This window comes from Trichophyton verrucosum (genome assembly GCF_000151505.1).
Source record: "Trichophyton verrucosum HKI 0517 chromosome Unknown contig00188_1.f1.exp, whole genome shotgun sequence".
NCBI classification, from domain to species: Eukaryota; Fungi; Ascomycota; class Eurotiomycetes; order Onygenales; family Arthrodermataceae; genus Trichophyton; species Trichophyton verrucosum.
Window position 1 is genome coordinate 72,464 of NW_003315534.1, and position 14,031 is coordinate 86,494.

The following is a 14,031-nucleotide window of genomic DNA, read 5'->3' on the forward strand; positions in this document are numbered from 1 at the left end:
GAGAATATCAGAATATCGGTGATTCAGCGCCTGGAGGATTGGCTTGGCATCCTGCCTGATGGTACAATTATGCCGCCCACTGATGAAATTACAGAGGACGAGGAAATGTTTGAGGATGAATATTCCCAGCCCCCGTTTGAGCCGTTTAAAGATCTATGCAAACGTCGCTTCCTCTGGTACTATGAGACTTATAAGAACACAATGGCTGAGGCTGAGACAAAGTGCCCTGTTGGCTCACGCTTCCAGAGAATGCAGTTCGAATTCACCGGCAATACAATGGACGGGCATTTCAACTATACCGAGCTGACCAAAAGACTAGATGCAATCAAGAACGCCATCATGAAAGAAACAGATTCTTGGGCAGAAATGGGTCGGAAAGCTATAAAGAACGAAACAAGAATTGCCGTCAACCTGCAACGGCAGTATGAACAAATTGTCGAGGACCTAAAAAATAAACGACATTTCACTATCGATATATCCCTTGACGAGGGAAATCCTCTTGTCTGGATGTTGACTTACTTTGGGCGGCCCATGACCCATCTTGATGGTGGTATCTTTAGAATTAAGATTGCCCTCAGTCCTAATTTCCCAGATGAGCAGCCTCGAGTGATTGTTCAAACCCCTCTATTCCACCATCGTATCTCAAAAGATGGCATTCTCTGCTATTTCCCGAAGAAACTGGAGGATATGAAGGCACACGTTGAAGCCATTGTTGAGGCATTAGAGGATGAGTCTCCACCTTATGACCCGCGAGCAACTGTCAACCCTGAATGCTCCAAGCTCTTCTGGGGCTCCGCAGAAGACAAGAAAAAATACAATCGCATGCTAAGACGCTCGGTCCAGCGCAGCATAGAGTAAGTCTCCCTCTTCTCGATTCCCCAATATGTAGCCAAAACTAAATTACTGCATAGTGAATGATTTTTATACATTTACTGCACTCTAAACCCCTTTTAATATGGCCCTCGATACCCCGGCGGCCTCACTTTCGGTTCTTTAGGCCAAGGTTACCTTTGTTAAATATCTTTCGTGACCTCAACAACATTGTCATCCGGCTGTGTTAATGGCGTTCTTTCGGCGTCTGTCCTCCTTTTTCTTTTTCTCTTACCCATCTGGTTTATTCCTGAGATTGCCAACTTAACTACTTGTGATAAATCTATTACCACTCACAGTTACATATTTCATTCTCAGACTATTGATAACCGAGGTTATGATAAGTTTTAATCTTTTATTTTAACCGTCGTCTTTCTTTCCCTAATCCATTGACAGTGATCAAACATGTCAAGTGAAGGGCTAAATATATGCCTGGAACCGTGAGAGCAAAAGCCAACCAACGCCTTTAATTTAATAGAATAAGGATCAAAATAAACCTAACAAAATATATGGAAAAGGAAAAACGAAGCCCAAAACAAATAAACAAACCATAATCAACAAAGCTCATAGGACCCCACGACTTTCCATCGATACATCAACTAACCCCTTCTTTCGCCCCCTAATTTTCATTCGCATGTACCATTGCCTCATCTTGCAGGGACCCCGTACGTTGGTAGGCAATTGAGAGATCAGTTCTCTAATTTACCATTTTGCAGCGCAAGAGCTAAGAGCACAGGGCCGCATACTTCCATGTGATGCTGCTTCGTGATGTCCCATGTAAATAGCTCATTCATGGTCATTAATGGGATTTTCGATCCACTGGGCGGTTTATTATATAAGTAATCGATGTATTCTTGGTCATAAGTTGCAATGACAAGTCTTATTTGTTCCCGTTCTTGAATTATCATAGGTCGACTAAGTACTCATAAGTGTTAGGTTAGCCATATACGCGCTGGTGTTAAATAGACATCACTTACCAGTACTGCTTTTTGGCGCCTGGTGCATCTGGCTCCTGATATATCCAAGATACCATCTGGGAGGTTGCCTGGTAGATGACCCTGTTGTTGTATCGTCTGTTGGTGGGTTTAACTTCCACAATAACGGCAGATGGCTTTTCATCGTTGGACCCAGGATCTCGTGAAGCGAGATGTCCGTCTGTTCTAGCTTCGAAGAGATATGGCCTATCCCCGCTGTTTGGTTCTACATCTCTCTTCCCAAATCGGAACGACTTTCGAACTGGTGACCAGTGGAGACTAACATCGGGATGATACATGCAAATGGAGGCTAGGAGTGCAATGAGGTAGCCGTTGACGATTTGTTCATCCTCCACCTTTGGGAATGCTCTGCGGGCCGAAGCAGGGCTCAAACTGGCATCACTGTTTGAAATATCTGATGGGCTTTTTTTGGAGTTTTCATGAACCGTCATGTTGCGGACACCCTCGGCTAACCCCTCCGAAGGAGAATAGCTTCCATATCCGGTGATCTGATCAGGGGGTGTCTGATATCCCTTTTTCCCCAGCGGGGTTGGCGATTCCTCTCTGCCATGCAAGTTGGTCTTGTGGGCTGCGGATCGGAGTCTGCTGGAGATTGGGCTATACGAAACATTTTTGTCCCGGTCCTCAACTTGTTCGTATTGCTTTGGTAGGCTGATTACTTGGTGATGGGTAAACCAAACATATGAAAATGTTCCTAGACCGCGAGGTGGACCAGTATAGTTGGTGATTTGCGAAAGGTTTTCGAGATATGTTGACCAGTCGTCGTTATTCCCAAGCCATTTTTCCGCTTGTTTGAACCCCTTAATTCCCCATTTCTCGACATCCTTATCTTTGGTCTTAGGGTGTTGGAGCCAGACACTTCGAAGCAGGAGGTATTGCGATATATTGACTTTTGATCCAGATCCGCAGGGCGTGGAATAGATATTGGCTTCTCCAAGGCTATTGTCTTTGACCATTTTGATCCATGACGGTCTGTCCACAGGGAAATTAACAATCTCGCTTGCCATGGTATACAAACCCTCGCTTTGGTGACAAATCGCCGAAAGGACTGAGCCGAAAGAGTGAGCCCACACAAGTGCCCAGCAGGTTTACTATTTGACACAAGTCTGGTGAGGGGGAAGGTGAATAGCCCAGAAAATATGGAATGAGAACAGAAAGTTGGATGGTAAAATAAACATCTCTTCAAAGCAATATACTGCTCTTTAAATATTGTTCACTGGATATATTGTGTGGCTATTTTAAGGGACTTACGCGCCCCTATCCTTGACAAGGAACTTGTACGTGTTGTTCCATGGCAGCAATGGGGGGCCAGGTTTGGCTCTCATTGGAGAGCTAGGAGAGGGGCGCCCAGCTCACTGCAAACCAACAGTGAATGTGCTTTGTTGTGGAGCATTGGTGGCATGGCGCTAATGGTCAATAACCATATAGCCAATTAGTGTAGTTCATTCGATTCAGATGTAAGCGCTCAACACCTGTAGAATGATATAAATAGAGAACTTGACAACTTCATGCATAGCAAGTTTCAGTCTGGTCACTAAAATATATATTATTTGTTGGGAGTGGAGCAGGCGCTAAGGTATAATATTTCTAAGATACTAGAAATGGCATATCTGGGCTGTATCCTAAACTTAGACCAGGCGTTGCAACACGTTTGCCTCAAGGTTTTGAGGCTCGGCGCTTAACTCGGCTTGGCATGATGAGTAAGCTGCCAACCAACCCAATGCGCCTTCCAATTTTGGGACAGTTTCCGGATTATCTATTATCCTGAGTCCCCACTGGTGCCTGTTTACAACGCGTGCAAGTGTTTGTGAACTTGCCATCAACAATATCGTTGTCGGATCAGAACATACAGCTTACAAGCGAACTACCATGGAGAACCATACAGAGCTGAACGCTGAGATTCTAGACACGCTGCTTGGCCATAAGAACCAGGTCTCGACCAAACTCCATACCATCATCAAGGTCCTCAAACCGGCCCTCAATCAGGAACACATCTACTTACTGGAGGACAAATTGCTTAAATATGGTATACGCAAGGAGACGATGGATCTAGAGAAAGGTGGGCGGTTTTTTAAGCCGATGTCACAATCGGTTTTTGAGAGTTTGCCTCGACTTGAAGAATACTATGAAGAGGATGGATGGGATTGGGATAATGAATGGGTATCCACTGATGATGAAATACATGATGCATCCCATATCCTGGTTAAGCTGGAAGGCTTCATAGCAGGGGAAATCCCTAATACCCCAACGGATGAGTGGGGATGTCACCGGGTACTGACTGACTATGCGGATTGGGACTTTGCATTGTGAGTGACTGGTTATCCTTTTTATTATACTCAATATGGTTATTGATATTTTGACGTTTGCCCATTAGCCTTGAACGCACACTGTATGGCGGACATTGGGGCAGCACTGGGCCTGGAAGTGAACCCACCGACTGGCGTTTTGAGAGAGCCTTCGACAGGCACGTACGGGGCACTTATCTTCAACCCCATGTTATTTCTCTATCAGTTCATGGTTTATACCCTGATGAGGATGCAAACTTGAAGATTGCCCGTAGTGAAGTGCTTGTTGCTGCTGATCTTATGAAGGAAAGATTGAAGTGCCCTTTGTATGTTACCAATGATGTATACCCGGTATGTCACGCCCTTGTACACTACCATCTTCTTACATACAGCTCTAGGCTAACCAACCACACCACAGATTCTGATGGTTTCTTGCTTCAACCGACAAGTTCGTATGAATGAAGTATACTTTGAAAACGGAACTCTTTGCTTCAACTGTACTCCGTTCATTAACTTCGACACCTTTGAGCGATCTAAATTCGACTTACTTGCTCGTTGGGCTTTGAGCACGCCTATAGGCGAAACTAGCAAGTGCCCAAACATCAAACCGATTGCAAAGCTGTTAAACCGTTATTTGAAAGAGAGGAGTCACAGAAATAAATACGTGCCCAAGCGCATTAAGGAGCTTAGGAGGAGTTGATACAGTCTCTGTGTGTGAAATGGAGGTGTTTTTAATGTCTGTCTAACATATTAATTATTCTTAGATACCCCTGACTGGCTTTGTGAGTGATTACATTTAAGGTCATGTTATGTCGTGCTCATTTATTTTATCAACTGTATGCCTGCCTTTCACCTCTGAACTAACCAACGCAATTTTAGAGCTTTATTTGCTAAGAAGAGTGGAGAAATACCGATGTAGCTATTGTCGTCCCAATTGAGAACCAACAGATAATTGGCGCAAGGTGCCTTTGATTGTGCACTTTGGTTAGATCACGGACACTGTTAAGCCATCCTCGAACACCTGAAATGTTTAGGATATGCTTTAGTAAGCTCCAGATAGTTCTACGTTTTGCAACTTCTTTTTCGATAAGAATAAGTAGATGTCACTTGTCACTTGTTGTGAATATACTTATACTAAATTGTCTTCTTTTGCATTTTTATACTCTTGTGTTTTGATAATCAATTGGGGAATGCCGTTTAACCATTCGAGAATAAAACTCCCTATTTTCATAATATTCCAACCATCAATCTGAGCTATATTAGGTATCTATCCTTGATTTATATGCACGCTGGGCTTTGAGCAAAGCCACAAGTTAAAGGCCAGGCCGTCCATAGAGACAATCATCAATTATATTACAGAGAGGGGTTGTGGGAAAAGAAGTGAAGCGTTTCCTGGATGCACTAGGAATGTCTCTACTTACGTATTCTAGGGGACATAGGACTTAGTCGAAATAGCCTCCTTCTGGAACAACTATATATTGATTAAGTTTCTATCAAAGACTTGGGATGTGTACTCTGGTGTTGTGTTTTTGGTAGTTACGCTTAAACTGATTATATGATACAAAAATGCTTGGTGCGTGGTAATTAACAACCACGCCCAAGGAATAACCCCTTTTCTAAATATTGACAACAGAGTAAATTTTATATTTATCCAATAAATAGCACTTAAATTATTACTCGATAGAAAGTAAGAAATACCTAAACAAAGACAAAATGAACTATAAATGAATGAAGCAATGATAAGTATATCTCTGATGAATTTGATGCAGATTCTAGATATAAATTCTAGATCGCTGCTGTCATGCTGCGTTGCCAAATGCTGATTCGAGGTATAATGTGCTGGAAATGACGGTCATTTTCTCGAAGTAGTATTGAAAGATCACAGACGCGAAGCAGCTCGTACTCGGCCGGTAATTTCTTGCCATTAGAGGAGCTGTGTGTGTGTGACTCGGACAATGTTGGGCTATTCAAAATCTCATCTGAAAGAAGTACTAGTCCTCCGGGCCGGACTATGGAATGTGGTCCTGTCATACGCTCTATGAAAGCATCTGGGTCAGACAAGGGGCTTGGTGAAGCGTCAGCCAACAACACCGCATCGAAGCCGGTAAGCTCGGATGGAAGAGAACAAACGTCGGCTGTCTGGAAAGTGACTCTCTCAGGGTGTGCCGCTGTATCAAGTCGAGCACACAAGTTTGTCATACGTCCACCATTGTCACGTCGCTCATACATCCTGCTTCCTGACCGGGCCATGGTACTTGCTGCGGTAATGAAGGCCTGGTTCGAGTCAACTCCAACCACGGTGTTGAAGTACTTGCTTAGCCCAAAAGTCGTACCACCAACAGCGCATCTTACATCAAGCGCAGACTGAAGTTGTAGGCCTTGGGCGCGCGCTGTATCCACGAGGAGCTCAACTACACGGTGCACATAGTTATGGCATAGACTGAGTCCGGCGGTGTCTAACACTGCAGGACCAAGTGTCTCAGCCATAGAGCCATAATGCAAGAGCATGCGTTGGTTCAGCTCGCGGCGGGTATTGGCATCAACGTCAACTTCAGCGACAGCTTCATCTTGCTTGATGGCTTTTGGCTTTTCAATCTTGCTTCCTGCAGAGAGAGCAAGTCTGATACCAGAGTGCTGTAGGAAGTGAGGTCTAAAAGGGATCCTACCCCAGATACTGGCCTCATCGCCCGTAGCGGCAAAAGCACCACCAAGAAGCAGTTGATGCTCACCCCCATAAAAGGGGGTGCTGAAATCCTCGTAGTAAGGGTGCACGGCAAATCCAGGCAGTGGGGCAAAGGCGTCTTCGCACCACTGCCAGACGTTACCAAAGACATCTCCGAGCCCCATTGCTGTGGGCGGGGAGGCATCCGTTGGAGTCTCGGATCCAAAGGCCAGATTAAGATTGACGCCCTTTTGTGCAAGTGCGTGACCGTCCATGCACATAACAGGGTCGTCCTGAGGACCTGGTTTCTCTGGCAAGGGGTCTCGCATGCGGTGATGTTCGACTTCAGAGATGAGCCTGTATGATCGACCACTGCGCTTGCTACGCCAGGTGCAGTATGCTTTGGCTTCATGGTAGTTGACACAGACTGGCCAGTCCCAGGGCATCGTCACTTCATCAAAGATGGTGCGCAGGCGATAAGTGTGGAGCCCGGCCGGGCCGTCCCGAACCCAAAAGCGCGGGTGTTTAGTGTTATTCAGACGTCGCTGTCCCCATCCACTCTCGGACCAGTACAGCTGCTCGCGGTAGCCACCATCGGCAACAAAGTCGTAGAACTCTCCGTTGCTAATCAGGTATCTGCTTGCTTCGAAGGCGCTCACCTCGACACGCTTATGGCCGTACTCGTTGTCCCATCCAAATGAAGGGAAATCGTTTGGCTTCCCCATAACAACCTCACCAGCGGGAACGCTGACCATGTCGTTATCTGGCACCAACCTCTCCTCCTGAGAAGTACGAGCAGAAGTCGATGGTGCAGGCCAAGCTGGATGTCGAGAGAGCAGATCGACAGGAGACTCTCGAATGAGCACTGAGCTAGTATCCAGGTGGATTCCATCGTGTTCAAGAGCGAGGACAATTGCCCAGGCTTTGTCATTCATATTGACGGGTCGCCCCATTTCAGCACCAAACTCAGTGTTGGCGATAACATCACTAACAACGGTGTACACCTTGGCCCTGTAGGCGTGTACTTCATCGAGCTCCGGCCACTCGGTCTCGTCGGTCGACAGGTCATCCCAGGAGTTCTCGTCCACGCCAACCTCCAGCAGGGCTTCGAAGTGGGTGTTGACGGGGCTGTCAACCAGTCCAGCAACTCTTAGCTTGTTGATGTATACGGCGGCGGTATGACCGTAGTAGAAGATGAGCGGATGGCGCAACTTATGGTCCGGCTGGCGATAGAAGGCTGACCTCGTACGCAGGCCGGCGAACAGCGTTTCATATAAAGTCCATGTATTATCAAAATACTGCTGCATCTCAGCTCGGCCAGTTGTCGCCAAGTTGGGCAGCGGGAGTTTTGAGATTACTCCAGCCTCATTTACTCCGGGACAGACCCCTGGCTGTGGCGCCTTTCCGGTGAACCATCTGTCCTCACGAAACAGGCTGTGTGGCGCCGTCTTCGCGTTTATCGATGTATGACGCTCCCATTTGGCCTTCGCCACAGCTTCGGCGCTGTTATCAACGGTCAAATCGGCCACTGGTGGCATCTTCCGGGGTGTTACGCCGATTTCTTCTTTGTCCTCCTTCTTGGACAATGGGAGAGCCGAAAATTTTTTCAAAAGGAATTGTATATGACGATATTTGAAGAGAATATGGCGAATTCTAGATACTTGATTTTCTCTCTACCAACTAGTGGACTGTTAGCTATCGGGTTATCTATAGAGTGGTCTAATTCTTTTATAGCCGGCCTGATACTGATATGTTCCACCCGGCTCTCCTAGAGGTACTACGGATAGCTTCATCCCCTTGACCTTGGCGGTTCGAATACCAACCATCACGGCCCTATCTATTTCGTGGTGTTCATAACTGAACTACGTATGAAACCTGCTGGAGTGACAAATGGAGCCACAAAAGCCAGTTGGGGAAGCAGATTCACTTCCGCCGATTGGGTTGATTAGAATTCAGACTGCCAGGGGGGGCGTTGCATGTGTCTGCTACCCGTCGCTTTGCGTTTTCGAGACGTTGGTGGCTGGCTGAGGGCATCCTGTTCGTCAGCGTGGAGGCATTGTTGTCTTGCTAACTCTGCGAAGCGTTCTCCATCTGACTGCATACCATTTTGATATCAGTATTGATCGGGTAATAGGTTCAACAATGGCTGGCTGATATACATTGAACGACTTAACTACCGAGATCATCGGTACTCCGTACTGTCAGAGTTCATGCGTTTTCTCGAGTGTTTTCAAGGGTTGCAGAAACTATCTTTCCTTTCCTGCAATATCCTCCCTGTTCCACAAGGGCTTGATAACAGACTGGCTCATTGCTGCAGTGGTTTGTTGAACTATACATAGCACAGATGACAGCACGGTGCACCTTTGAAGAGGGTCACATAGCTATTCCTGGCTTCAGAGAAACGACATTTGTCCCGAGGAAGCGAGAATATGTGTGCCCTGGAAACATTCCGAATTCTAGAGATAATGAGAGATGCAGCGCTGCCAGTGCAGGGATACTTCTCCAATCTCCTGTTCATACTGCCTTTGCCCAGGCATGCAGTCAACCCCCACTCTCAAGCACCCTGGCTGAGATTTTCTCCAAAGTTACCTCCGCAAGAACGGATGCAGACGCCCGCGTTCGAACCCCTCACCCTTGCATTCAGATATATCGTGTCTTCCGCCTTATCTCGCACTCCGACACTATATATTGAAAAGGTTCAATCTTACACATGTATAGCAAACACTGCATCACTCTACAGCAGACACACAGCTACCATCGATACCATCGCCACTTTGATCTGCCGTCATTCCCGTGCAGTCCGTACTCGATAGGCTAGCTTGCACCATGGCTCCCCACGCGAATAGAGCCAAGGTTGATGATGCCAAAGCCAACTCAATGGCTGGTACTGGAGGGTCGAACGCTCTCCACGCTCTCCTTACACTTTACCCCAGCATCTGCTTCCTGCGCTGCCAGTGGCAGGATTATTCGGGTGTTGTGCGAGCCCGCATTGTCCCCATGGAGCAAGCACAAGCCATCGCAGCTGAAAAGAGGAGATTACATGTTCCGGCTTGTGCATTCCATCTGACCGTGAGCCACGAGAACATCCCCGAGATGGACCCAAGAGGATATCACTGGTTGATCCCAGACTGGGACTCCCTGTATCCCGCATCTCAGCAACTGGGGGTGGACCCTAGTTATGCCACCGTAATGTGCGGTGTCGTTGAGCATCTTCCTATCAGACCGGAATTAAACTGGAACTACTGCCCCCGCAAGGCTTTGAAGACCGTCGTTGAGAAGGCCGAGAAGCTACTCCACGTGCATTTCCTCGTCGGCTTTGAGGTGGAGTTCCAAGTTATGAAAGCTGCCGCCGACGGCAAAATAGGCCCTCATAGTTCCGGACTAGGTCGTTGCGCTATTTCAGGCCTCCGTGACCCTTGTGTGGCCCATATTCAGGAAGTTGTGCACATCCTGATTAAGGCCGGGGTTGGTGTTGGGGCATTTCAGACTGAAGGGGACCGTGGCCAGTATGAGATTGCCCTCGAACCTCAGTCTCCTCTTCGAGCTATCGATGAGCTTATCTTTGTCCACGATACTCTGAAGTCTGTTTTTGCCCGACATGGCTTAATAGCAACGATGGCACCCCGGCCAGTGGCGTCGCACAAACAAGTCGCGGGACAACACACCCATATCTCGCTCAACCCCCCAAACAAGGAGACCTCGTTTTTGGCCGGTATCCTCCGCAGACTCCCCGGGCTCTGTGCATTCTTCCTGCCGTACGACCTATCATATGAGCGTGTCCAGCCATACCTCGCCGGCCATATAGTTGCATGGGGATCTGAGAACCGAGCAGTACCTGTCCGCCAGATAAAGCCTGGTCACTGGGAGCTGCGATGCGTTGATGCTACAGCCAACATGTATGTCGCTTTAGCTGCAGTCATTAGTGCCGGTACAATAGGGTGCATCAATGAGGAGCCTTTGGTATGGCCCGATACTGGACTTATTACCGAACATTTCCCAACAAGCGGAGTCGAACCCTTTCCCAAGAGCGTAGCCGGGTCACTAGAGCAACTAGAAAAGTCTTGCGACAGCCTCCAGGAGTTCATGGAAAGCCGGATTCTTCGGCACTATATTGCAGTCAAAAGATATGAAGCACCCAGACTACAAACCTTGTCCGAAGAAACTGTCCGGCAATTGCTATGCGAAATCTTTTAGCGGATACTTCAATCACGAAGGGGGCACATCCACAAAATTACTTGTTTCTATACCCGTGGGGTACTTGGGTGCTTAGATTTTAGTCAAATGTTCGAAATGAATGAAGTAAAATAAAATCCTTGTCTTGGTCTTGACGTATACACCGATAACATCGCGAAATGGCGATATGGTGGTCCATGTTCAAGGTACATCAAGAGGGGAAACAAGAGGGGCCAGGATGTAGAATTCCAAACTGGACCGGTCAGAAAGGAAACTTGTCCGACAGATCTTCGCAACCGAGTAATGTCAACATAGTCGTTAATGCAGCTGGAGGCCACATAAGCAGGAGCCCATTCAAGCGACTCTTCGACATTTTAGCAAGGATGCAAGCCGCAACTATCCATGCCTCACTTTTTTTTTTATGATGTTTCGTCAGACATTGAAGTTGACTGAAATTTGCGCTGGCAGTTCATTTTATAATTCACACGCATTGAGGTCAAAAAATGATCTTCACTGCTCCTCCCGTGGCCCAGTAGGTTATCAGAATTGAGAAAACACTGTGCTCTGCATATCGAAATGCATTGGTTTCGCTAGATCTGGTATACCTTGACTCGAGGGAAATCATATGCAAGATGCTTTTGCCGTTGAAGTACCAACTGAATACGGAGTACGTGATGACAGATATTTTCCGTTGTCAACACAAAATTAGAGTGTGATACCAAGATTAGAATGTGGGGCCGGGTATTTGAACAGTAATGAGGAGGCAGATCAGATAAGTTTTGGCCTCATCAAAGCAATGAATGCAGTGGCATGCTTTTCAGGCCTATGGGAAACCAAGGGGTAAGAAGAGAATCCATGCAAAGCCACGTAGCTCGACCGGAATGAAGAGGCATTCGAAGGTAGATTTATAAGACAACTTTTCAACTTCCTTTTCGTATGTAGGTACCTTGCCTCAAACTGGTCTTAATGTGTCCTTTCTAACAAACCACCACCACCCATCCATCTTTGAAATGAAGCCCACCGGTTCTGCCCAATGTGAGGTCATCACCGATGACGCTCGTTTGGAGGATGTCTCTCTTCATCCATTCCTAGTCTCTACCTCTCGAGGCTTTTTACCCTTGAGAAACCCGCTGGTTACCCTGCCGAAGGAGTTCAATGCCTTAGAATCACTGTTGCAGCGTATGCCAATAAAGACTGCCTCGGGCGAACCGGGCCTCCTAGCAGATGGCAAGCTTGGTGATGTGGTTGATAAGGAGTTACCTGATCTCACTGCTCGAGTAGATCTATACAGGGATAATCTTCATGTAATAACCGCCTTGTATCGAGATTACTCCTTTCTCGCTGAGGGCTACCTCCTAGAGCCATGCCATAAACGTTTTATGGAAAGTAGTGAATACGGGATTGGGCGGCCCTTTTTGCCCAAACAGATCTCGCGGCCATTTGTTAGATGTGCAGAAATGTGAGTTCCGTTCCCACCGTCTCCAGCTGGGCAAATAGCAATGGGAGCTAACAGAAACGAAGAGCTGGCTTTAAGCCGTATCTCGAGTTCAGCTCATACGTACTGCTCAATTACCGCTTAGAGAACCCCGCAGCCGGCCTTGAGTTCTCCAACCTGCGCCTCATCCGAGCTTTTGAGCATGGCCTTGACCCGGCATCATCTGAATCGGGATTTATCCTGGTGCATCTCACTATCGTGAAACACTCAGGGCCCCTTGTCCAAGGCGTCCTGAAGGCGTTTGAAGCTGCATCACATGGAGCCACTTGCGGCGGTACCATCGAACAGAGGAAGCTGCTCAATGAAGGCCTCTCAACACTTGTTGATGCCTTGGCAAAGTTGAACTCCCTTATGAAGATAATATACCAGAAATCAAAACCAGCAGAGTATAACAATTTTAGGACCTTCATGTTTGGAATCACTTCTAATTCCATGTTTCCCGACGGGGTCGTATATGAGGGCTGCAATGACAACAAGCCCATGTTCTTCCGTGGAGAGACCGGCGCTAACGATGCAATGGTGCCACTCATGGACTACTTCCTTCAGATTCCCATGCCTGATACGCCTCTTACAGTGATCCTTGATGAGTTCTCAGAATACCGTTCTGACAAACATAAAGATTTTCTCAATTTCGTGAAACAACGTGGACGAGAATTGGATATCAAAGGATTTGCCCTCAATGGAGTCGGTACTGCCGGATCTGAGGATGTTAGAGACGCTCTCCGTGAATCTAGGGGCTTGTGGCTCCAGATCCTTGACCAGGTGCGTGAGTTCCGTTGGCGCCACTGGAACTTGGTCAAGGAGTATATCCTTAAACGATCCGATCATCCTACCGCAACAGGAGGCAGCCCAATTGTAACGTGGCTGCCAAACCAACTGGAAGCAGTCCTTGACTGCATGATCCAGGTGTACGCGGCAGCGTTGGAAGCCGACAATAGAGGCCTTGGGAGAACTTGTGACAGCATCATGGAGGTTGCTTTGAGACAAAAAGAAACACTGAAAAAAGAAGTCGAGAAATACTGTGCCGAGCGTGGCTGACACGCCAGGGAAGCGATGTTGAATCACATCTGTCTATTCCTTGAACGAGTTAAGTATAGTAAAATGCTGTGGTAGCCGATAGGTGCGCAACCAATTTATATAAAGATACAGAAGAAGGAACTTAAAAATAAAACAGAAATATGTCGAGAGCTGTCAGCGTTCTAGTTAGCGCGGAAGCAATATTAGCTTCAAAACATTTCATGGTTTTCCTAGGAACAAGAAGCATAACTAATTGAGCCCCACGCATAAGTATTGGACGATGTTGGAGCCGGCATTTGACTAGTTAGCGTCTCGAGTAACTAGTAGTTAACTAACTAGTTAGTTATGTGATACGCCCCCACCTCCTGCTCCATTTCTTTACGCACCAGACGGCCGATTGGTCTTATCTTGTATAAATAAATAACCGTAGTATAGCCTCCTGTCTTGCAGACCGTCATCATTCATATATATTCTATGCCTATTTATCGTCTTCCCAGTGATCAGCCAGACGTCGAAGAATTTGCTGCTCCGTTG

The 14,031-nt window shown here is 47.0% G+C and overlaps 6 protein-coding genes across 6 annotated transcripts; 4 read left to right on the top strand and 2 right to left on the bottom strand.

The window, feature by feature from the left end:
* Window positions 1-69: 69 nt before the first annotated feature.
* TRV_01952 (uncharacterized protein) lies at window positions 70-858 on the top strand (the record flags this gene model as incomplete). Its single annotated transcript, XM_003023856.1, has 1 exon — window positions 70-858. The coding sequence occupies one exon, from the start codon at window positions 70-72 to the stop codon at window positions 856-858; it is 789 nt and encodes a 262-aa protein (XP_003023902.1).
* A 701-nt stretch (window positions 859-1,559) lies between these two features.
* On the bottom strand, window positions 1,560-2,872 carry TRV_01953 (uncharacterized protein; the record flags this gene model as incomplete). The annotated part of the gene is made up of 2 exons (XM_003023857.1): window positions 1,560-1,785; window positions 1,848-2,872. 2 exons carry the CDS (start codon window positions 2,870-2,872, stop codon window positions 1,560-1,562), a joined length of 1,251 nt encoding a protein of 416 aa, XP_003023903.1.
* An 862-nt stretch (window positions 2,873-3,734) lies between these two features.
* Window positions 3,735-4,612, top strand: TRV_01954 (uncharacterized protein; the record flags this gene model as incomplete). The annotated part of the gene is made up of 2 exons (XM_003023858.1): window positions 3,735-4,171; window positions 4,240-4,612. 2 exons carry the CDS (start codon window positions 3,735-3,737, stop codon window positions 4,610-4,612), a joined length of 810 nt encoding a protein of 269 aa, XP_003023904.1.
* Window positions 4,613-5,935: 1,323 nt separating this feature from the next.
* Window positions 5,936-8,638, bottom strand: TRV_01955 (uncharacterized protein; the record flags this gene model as incomplete). Its single annotated transcript, XM_003023859.1, has 2 exons — window positions 5,936-8,465; window positions 8,559-8,638. The coding sequence occupies 2 exons, from the start codon at window positions 8,636-8,638 to the stop codon at window positions 5,936-5,938; spliced, it is 2,610 nt and encodes an 869-aa protein (XP_003023905.1).
* A 1,000-nt stretch (window positions 8,639-9,638) lies between these two features.
* On the top strand, window positions 9,639-11,006 carry TRV_01956 (uncharacterized protein; the record flags this gene model as incomplete). The annotated part of the gene is made up of 1 exon (XM_003023860.1): window positions 9,639-11,006. One exon carries the CDS (start codon window positions 9,639-9,641, stop codon window positions 11,004-11,006), a length of 1,368 nt encoding a protein of 455 aa, XP_003023906.1.
* A 989-nt stretch (window positions 11,007-11,995) lies between these two features.
* Window positions 11,996-13,518, top strand: TRV_01957 (uncharacterized protein; the record flags this gene model as incomplete). Its single annotated transcript, XM_003023861.1, has 2 exons — window positions 11,996-12,427; window positions 12,499-13,518. The coding sequence occupies 2 exons, from the start codon at window positions 11,996-11,998 to the stop codon at window positions 13,516-13,518; spliced, it is 1,452 nt and encodes a 483-aa protein (XP_003023907.1).
* Between the last annotated feature and the right edge of the window lie 513 nt (window positions 13,519-14,031).